At 41.9% G+C, this 8,344-nt stretch overlaps 2 protein-coding genes across 3 annotated transcripts; both read left to right on the top strand.

Annotated features, from left to right (window-relative positions):
• Positions 1-612: 612 nt before the first annotated feature.
• Positions 613-2,262, top strand: si:dkey-86e18.1 (uncharacterized protein LOC557342 homolog). 2 transcript variants are annotated; one of them, XM_055054526.1, is made up of 5 exons: positions 613-725; positions 944-984; positions 1,072-1,146; positions 1,243-1,432; positions 1,759-2,262. In XM_055054526.1, the coding sequence occupies exons 1-5, from the start codon at positions 659-661 to the stop codon at positions 2,199-2,201; spliced, it is 816 nt and encodes a 271-aa protein (XP_054910501.1). In that variant the 5' UTR covers positions 613-658; the 3' UTR covers positions 2,202-2,262. The 2 variants fall into 2 exon arrangements, with proteins under 2 accessions (XP_054910501.1, XP_054910492.1); XM_055054517.1 differs by having other exon boundaries at positions 1,675-2,262.
• A 3,678-nt stretch (positions 2,263-5,940) lies between these two features.
• On the top strand, positions 5,941-8,076 carry faslg (Fas ligand (TNF superfamily, member 6)). Its single transcript, XM_055055915.1, has 4 exons — positions 5,941-6,257; positions 6,753-6,801; positions 6,897-6,962; positions 7,041-8,076. The coding sequence occupies exons 1-4, from the start codon at positions 5,979-5,981 to the stop codon at positions 7,463-7,465; spliced, it is 819 nt and encodes a 272-aa protein (XP_054911890.1). The 5' UTR covers positions 5,941-5,978; the 3' UTR covers positions 7,466-8,076.
• Positions 8,077-8,344: the final 268 nt, after the last annotated feature.

Genomic DNA, 8,344 nt, shown 5'->3' with positions numbered 1-8,344 from the left:
ACTGGATGACAAATGTCCTCAGTCTGGTGAATTGGTCTCAACTGGCCCTTTTTTTTAAAAAAAATAAAAAGAAACAGAGAGTTTATAATTTATTTTATTTGTAGTTTCTGTTGTCTTGTTTACTTATAATTTTTTTGGATATTTAAAATGTCTTCCAGTCCCACTACAAAATGTTGACAAAAAAAATTAAGTTTATTAATCCTTGAGAATGTGTTCTTGCATTATTGTGTCATTGCCATTTTGTTACCCGAAAATGGTCAAAAAACAACAATATTATCGCTTCTTGGACAATTTATCGACCAGCAAAATTTGTTAATGTGACAGTTGCAATGTTTGTGGACACTGTGCGGAATCTGGAGTAAAACGAAGAAAATGCTGCAATAAGTCAAATTTTTTCATAGTATGAAAATGTTTTGTTCTGTATTTGTACACATTTTTTCTTATGGAGTGCAAAATGTGTCCACTCAGCTTTTGTTTTATGGAAATAATCTTTTGTTACGTTTCTTCCCTGTCTTACAGAATGAGCTCCTCTGTCTTTCAGATTTAGAGACACGTCCCCTTTAAGACTCCACGTTCTTTGGGCGTCACGTGACACTTGTTCCAGGTCACGCGACTTTGTTTTGGCTGAGTGGCGGCTCAAACGCTGCAACCTCAATCCATGGCAAGAAACGAGGAGAAACAACAGGGAAGACTGAACAGACTGTGGCTACAGAAAGAGAGAGAGGGTAAATAGTTACCGTCTATCGAACACGGCGCCATTTTATTCACATTCTAATAAGAAGAGCTAGCCTCACCTGTTAGCCTCGCCTGTTAGCTTCACTCGTGCTATGTTGCTGCTGTCAATGCAGGGATACATTGTTATTCTAAATCTTTGTCCCATAGATATAGGTTTTGTTGTTGCTTTGTTCTGAGCAGGTGAACTAATGAAACCTTTGTTTTACAGAGGGACGGCTTAAAGATGCAAATAAGCGTCGACCCAAACTGGTAATGAATCTAGTAAAATGTCTTCTTCAAGCCACTAAATCAGAACTCGTTAACTAAGAATCAACTTTAAATCACGTCCCTTTACAGTCTACTCTGAATTCAGCTCCGTCTGTAAAAAAGTGGATTCCCAGCATCCAAAGTGAGATCGAGTATTACCTGCAGGTGAGAGAGCTCCTTGGAAAGTTGCGAAGGTCCTGGTTTGTTAACCCAGTGCTCCACATTGTTTTGTTTTTTTTTTTGTTTTTGTCCACTGCTCAGCAATCCCAGCTTCCTCATTACCCGGAGAGGAAGATAGCTGAGTTCCAGCTGCACATCGAGGCTTTGGAAAAAGAATACAAAAGCTTCATCAGCAAGCTACGAGCTCTAGACCCCTCATGCAAACACAAACCGTGGACTCCCAGAGCCTACAGCAAACGGAGAGGAGAGGTTCAAGACCCACCAAATGCTGGTCAGTGGTTTGGTTGTCACATGAAATAAAAGTGCCAGTATCTAGATTGTCTGATGGCTAAATTGGTTGCTTCACTCTCCTGAGAAAAAATAGTTTCTAAATAAGCTTTAGAAACTAATAAGTGGTTTTTAAAGCTTATTATTCAAATAGTAGAGTTGTTTTTTATATTATGTTTTGAGTTGCAGAGAAATCTCCCAAACGACTTATGATTAATTAACTGTTTCTATGTCTCTTATTCATAGGTAAAAACCCTCGACTTTATGAGCTGCATGCTGAAGGGAGCCAGAAGAGCAGAGGTGATTCTCCCGGATGTTGTCGTCCCTTAGCAGCAGCGATGACCGGCAGCTTTTCAGAGAGTAGGCTTCACAGCCTCGTTCCAACCAGCGCTGTCTCAGACGCCAGTTCAGTCCAGGACCAGCCGCTCTCCTTCGACCAGACGCGGTTGGCGGTGGCTGCAGCTGCGTTCAGAGGACTGGCCCTGCGCCAGAGTTCCTCCCAAACACAGAACCTCGCCAGGATGCTGCAGTCTGGTCTCCCCAACCTCAGTAAGTTCCACTCACAACAAATGGTTGAGTTTGAAAACTGGAGCACAGAGAAAAATGAGAAGCCCACAAGTGGATCTGTGGTGGAAACGGAACAAAGCGCTGCTCAAGAAAACAACTCGAGCTGTGCAGCGGCGTCTAACTCGGGGCTCACACAGGACAAGAGTGGACACATCCTGGGACTTGATTGTTACTCCTCTTCTGATGAGGAAACTAACACGTTGTGATTTTTTAAAATTTATTTTGTTTAAAAGTGTGTAACCTCAATTAAAATATTACATTTTGTAATGATGGTCAAATTTCTTTAAAGCACATGTATGTTAAAAATATATTTATTTTGAATTACAGTCTACATTTGCTACAAAAACATAGCATAGGCAAAAATATAAATAAAAGTTAGCTTCTTACAGATATCTACATTACGCTGTTATGTTGACCTTACTGTGGTAAAACAATGAAGAACCTGCTGTCTTTGCTGCTTGGCTGTACCTGCAAAGACAGTTGCAGTTCTGTCCACCAAAATATAATCTGAAAGCTCCAGAATTAGAATAAAATTGTAATTCTGTGCTTGTTTGCACTTTATAAAAAAGGAAAAAAAAATCATTTTTCTAAAAAATAATTACTCTGATGCCAGAATTAAAGACAAATGGAAGCACACAGAGCACTGAAATAAGTTACAAAAATAAAATGAATGAATAAATAAACAGAATCAAAGGTACATCCTTCCACAAAGGTTTATGACACTTCAATTGAGAGCTTTCCTCTTATGTACTATTTTGTAATTTAGGTGACACTTTCAAATAACTTTTTTTTTTCTTAGAGGGGGCTTAATTACCTTCTGTTGTTTGGTTGTGACCTAAGTCAGTAAAAATACCGCAATATGTTATTAGTCTAACAGAAAGAGCCTTGTGGCTTCAAACAATGTTGCAGTGGTTTGAAATTTTTGTCTCACAACTTTGAAGTGGTGCATGGTTTTCAACAATTTTACAAAAGAGAACTATAAAAGTGAGGTGTGCCTTTGTAACCAAAATAAAATCCAAATGCAAGACATTTCAGTCCAACGACCAGGAATGGAAAGAGTGTGGTTAAACTGCAAACATTGCGTGACATCCCCACCTCCTACACTGCAAAGGCAACAATGACATTATTCAGAAGTGGCTCTGATGACTGGTAATTCAGGGGAAGCTGCACAAATCTGTTCTTCATTCATGAATATCATTAGTCATGCAATCCACCAATCTGACTTGCATAGAAATGTGACAAAAAGGAAAGATGTCAGAAATCCATTTTGCCTGGAAGATAAAACAAGCATGTTGATATCAAATAAAATCAAAGTTAATGCTCACCTTCACAAGTTTGTGTGTTTAGGAACGAACCTCATAAGTCATTCTGAAAACACCTATAATGGACTGAACATGCAAGACATGAGGATGTAGATGTATTTTCTTTTAAAAAGTTGAGTTTAGTCACCTGAAAACTAAAGAAAAACATTGATTGATAACCAAATAGGTAAAACAAACTTAACAAAGTTGGAAGTTTATCACCAACTGTAAAATGGTTTATAAAAAAAAGCTGAGCTACCCAACCAAAGACCAAGATGGATAAAAAAAATACTGGCTGAGCTGAGCAGTTTGGCACAAAATAGCCAAAAAATACTTAAAATAAACTAACCAATACAAACATCTAGTTAGACACCAAACAGAACAACAAGTCAATGATTCAATGCATCAATAAAAATCGATGCATCAATTGATTTAGACTGATTCAGGGCAACTGGCCGTTTTGTGCTCCTCTTAGAAATGCACTCAGTGTTGCCCAATCAGCACTTCCTGTCTGTGGTCATGTTGCACACCATTGCACATCTTGCAATGCCCACCCTCTGCACCAAGATGAGAGAGAGAAAAAAAAAGGCATTTATCTAAGTTTGATGTTCAAAACAGAACTCCACGTAAGAATAAAAGTAACAGTGTCAAATAATTACATTTGTGTCATGTTTGTGAATATCAACAAAATAGCTACTAACATGTAGTGCATATATTGACATTCACTGCAGGTGTGTCCTAACGTGAAGCATGGTGGTGGCCGTATCATTATATGGGTTTTTGTTCCTATCAGGGAAAAGGAAGCTGCCAGAGTTGATAAGAAGATCAATGAATTTCAATCCAGGACAAACCTGAAGGGGAAACGCAGGTTTATTGCTGAAAGTTGTAAGAACGCATATGTTCTTATTAAATATATTTGCATATATTCTTTTGTTTCACTAATTATGTGCTGCTTCCTGTTGGTCTGTCACATGAATTCAAAGTCAATATATTAAAGTCCTTTGCTGTGTCATTACAAGATTTCATGCGGCACAAATGCGTTTGCCAGGAATTTCTTGTGAAATAATTCATCAAATGTGCCGTGAAAGACGAGATATCCGTCTTCAAAAGAAATTAAAAAAAAGAGCAAAGGTGGGTATTGTCATTCTCTCCAGGTAACGGACTTCATTGTCATTTGTTCGTGTCATCTGTCAACAAGACCACAGCTACCTGCAACCAAAGAGAGGAAGACGGTGGGAAACATAATGACTGAGAAACGTGCTTTTGCTGATTCAGAGATTCGTTTTATTACGCTCGCCTGCTCATAATAACTGGAGCAGCAGCCTGCTGGTTAGACCCCAAAACCTCACACTCCCACTTCAACGGCTGCGTGCTGCTGCCGCTGGTGTTGCTGCGAGCGTCTGTTTCAGCATGACGCTTCTGGGAAACAGGCGCATCAGCTTGCAGGCTACTGGCAAGTCTGAAGTTTATGGTTAAGCTTGACGTAATTGCCCTTTAACTCTGGAGCTGCGTGTGCACGCTGCAAGCTGGGTTTCCCTTTGGCTGCTTCGGCCTGGAGAAACGAAAGAAAACGTTTGCAGCACCGTTCTGACGCTCACCTTGCTGTGGAATCCTAGGAGGCTTTTGTGTGTAGATGACAGGGAGACCTCACACGAGAATAGTTTCTCTTCACTTGACAGGAACTGTGGTTTGCCTCCATTTGCAGCGTGGAGTCAAGCTTCAGTACGCCTGCATACTTGCTTCAGAGACACTGCACAATATATCAGCTACAGGAATTTCTCACTCATTTCTTCATCTGAAATCAAGAGCTTTTTTAGCCAAACCATATTTGCCCCTGCAAATGTAGTCGCATTGCACTGGCTCAATATCCACCGAAACAAACCCAAATAGGTGTGAAGACCACAGCAGCCTGGTGGAAGGAAGCCTGGCTCATGTGCTCCTTCCTGAGAGCCGGCGTTGTGCTTCACTTGTTTCAGCGAGCGCCTCTACGAGTCTATCAGAAGCAGACAACACGCAAGCCAATGCATGGAGCTGGTTCCTTTTCATGTGGCAGCCGCTTCTTCCCACTGAGAGCATGCGGTGTGCTTTTGAAACTGCTGCATCACTGTTTACCAACACGCAGGGCCACCCATCCACCCTGACACAGATAAAGCATCCATCAGAAAGAATGTTTAAGTGGGTCGGAGTCTGGTTCGGTGAGAAGAGGGCCAGTGATTTTTGCGCTCGACTGAAAAACGGCTACCGACGAGCGACGTTGCTCAATCTTTCCTTTCGTGGAATTTGCGAAAAGGTCTCTTTATGTAGAAGAGGGGAGCGCGGTTAGTGAGGTGTGGGTCAGCTAGACCTCAAGTTTCCTTTACAGACAGCTGCAGCTTACCTACATAACTACATAAAGAAAGGTTTGCACATAAAACCAAAGTCACCTGATTATGATGAGAAAGATAAAGGAGAAAAACCAAACAGATCACTTTGTGTAACTAATCAGTGGCTGCTTTTTAGTTGAGGAACTTTAGTTTAGTGTTGAATACTAAAGGGGAGGCGTGGGAGGCAGTGGGTGGTGAATGCACTGACAGCATCTTGGGTTTGACTTGAAAAGGGTTTCTCAGTCACAAGTCCACACCTCCTTCACTTCAGAGCAGTCAGACTCGCAGACAACTCGTCCTCCCAGTAGGGTCCTGCACCATGAGCCATGACCAGAGGTACCCGTTCCCTCAGGTGTTCCTGGTGGACGAGGGCGGAGGCCAGCACCCGTCGGCGTCGCCGCCGAACCTCATCCCCTGCTGGTCGTTCCCGCAGGCCCGAGAGAGCGTGAAGAGCCGCAGCAAGAGCCGAGGCTGCATGGGGGTCAGCTGCAGCCTGGCCATGACGCTGCTGATGCTGTTCCTGCTGGTGTTTGCCGCCCTGGGCTTTGAAGCCTGGCAGATCCTGAGACTCCAGAAAAAAATCCAAAATATGGAGAAGGTAAGGACTGACACACACACACACACAAGTAAATTACAGAATTTTTTATTTTAAAAAAAATTGATTTTGCTTTGTGTAGAATATTTTCTTGTAGCTCTTCTTGTTGAGAACTAACAAATATGTTTTCCAAGACTTCTGTGTTTGTGAGCACTGTTCAGTGGCAAGACCTGAAAGTATCTTTACATGTGGAGGTAGAGTCAGGGAGGTGTCAGGTGGGAGAATGGAACCAAGGACGGAAAGTTTGGGTTCACCTGCAAAGTTTAATAATTAATTTGAAACCGTTTGAAACTAAAATAACTTCACTTGTGAACTCTGACATTTCAAATGCAAGCCAGAGCCTCTTGCCGTTCCACTGTGGTCACCCGTCCATTTAGACAGGATATCCTTTGTCTCACATGTGCCGCAGCAGAGCTTTCAGCCTTCGAAAAAAACTAAGATGCACTTCTCTTGTGTGTGATGTGGTATTGACTTTCTGTTTCTTTTACTTCCCTTAAGGTTGAACATGACCTTGTGACTGAGCTTCATGCACCCCAGAAGCAAATTGGTATGCAAACATTGTGTTCTCTGCACATGTAGCTGTCCTTTATGTTGAAAATGAACAAAACCAGTTGATGTGGGCTAATCTGACGGCCATTTCAGGTCCCTATGTCCCCGACTCAAACGGAGAAGAGAAAACAGAAGAGAAACCCGCGGCTCATGTTCTTGGTGAGGTTCCTATTAACCCGAGGACGAATTGCTGATTTTCTTTAGTCCACGTTGCTTAATGGAATCGTCTCCTTGCAGGGCGCATTGTGCATCAACCGTCATCATCCCAGAAGACTTTGCGATGGGAACCGAAAGCAGGCCAGGCCTTCACCTCCGGGGCGGTCGCCTACATAATGGAAGACGGCGCCCTGCAGGTCAACGAGTCGGGCCTCTACCACGTTTACTCTCGAGTGGAGCTGATCTTCAAGAACTGCCACCCCACCTCCTATTTCGATCACGTCGTGTTCGTGAGGCGAGCGGGACAGTCCAAACTCCTGCCTCTGATGGAGGCCCACAGGTCGGGTTTCTGCGTCCAGAAATCTGCCAGCCCATGGACTGCAGAGAACTACCTTGGCGGCGGTCTGAAGCTGTTAAAGTTCGACAGGGTTTACGTGAATGTGTCGCACCCGACTTATCTCAGCCACTCACATAATGGCAACTTCTTCGGTCTGTACAAGATCTGAAGGGTTTCGATTGCTTCAGCTTTGTTTCATTGTGCCGTAGTTTTGCTCTGAATCAGGAGGAAAGCTTACTCATAACTTCCACAAAGAGATCCTTTGATTGTATTTTTTTTTTTATCTGATACACCTGGACTAAATATATTCTGTTTTGCAATATAGAAACCCAAAGATGATGGTGCACTTTTTTTGTTCATTGGCAGCTCAAAGCAAAACAGCACAGAGAAATAAACAGCATTTTTACACCTCAGGTTTTTGCTTTCATGAAAAATGTCGAGTTGGTTGACACTAAGATCCTAATGAAATTGTAGCGCTTTTCAATATTTATTTTTTTTCTGTATGCCTGTCATATAGGATGGCTGTTTTTTAAAAATAATAATAATAATAATAAATGAATGTATCAAGCAGATTTCTGTGTGTTGAAGCAAAAGTAAAATGATGAATGTTTTTTGTGAAATCTCACTGTGTTTCCTAATTGAGTATAGTCTGCCTGGGTGGAACACCCACGCTAGTTTTGATTATGACCACTGGAAAGTTTTTGCATAATTCTGCTGATTATAAGCGTCACCATCATAGGTTCCACTGAGGCAGAGAGGCAGAGATGTCAAACTCCAACATTTATCCATGTGAATTTTGTAATTAAATGACTTATTAATATACCTGCAAGAGAAACGTGCATGATTTTTTTTTTCTTTCTCAGTTTTAATCCCTTCGTTGCAGAGTACACCACAAAGTCGGGTAAGCAGAGTGTGAACATGTGCAGCCTGGCTAACAGAACAATGGGTTATAGCTGTAGCAGTGATGACTTGCTTCCTTCCTGTGTGAAGATCAAGAGGGTCTTGCATGTATGCAGGTTGATTTTTTGTGAAAGGTTTCGTGCTTCTT

The sequence above is a fragment of the Poeciliopsis prolifica genome, unplaced genomic scaffold (genome assembly GCF_027474105.1).
Source record: "Poeciliopsis prolifica strain line A6 unplaced genomic scaffold, Auburn_PproV2 SCAFFOLD002, whole genome shotgun sequence".
In the NCBI taxonomy this organism is placed as follows: domain Eukaryota; kingdom Metazoa; phylum Chordata; class Actinopteri; order Cyprinodontiformes; family Poeciliidae; genus Poeciliopsis; species Poeciliopsis prolifica.
This window is presented reverse-complemented; position numbering and strand designations above follow the sequence as displayed.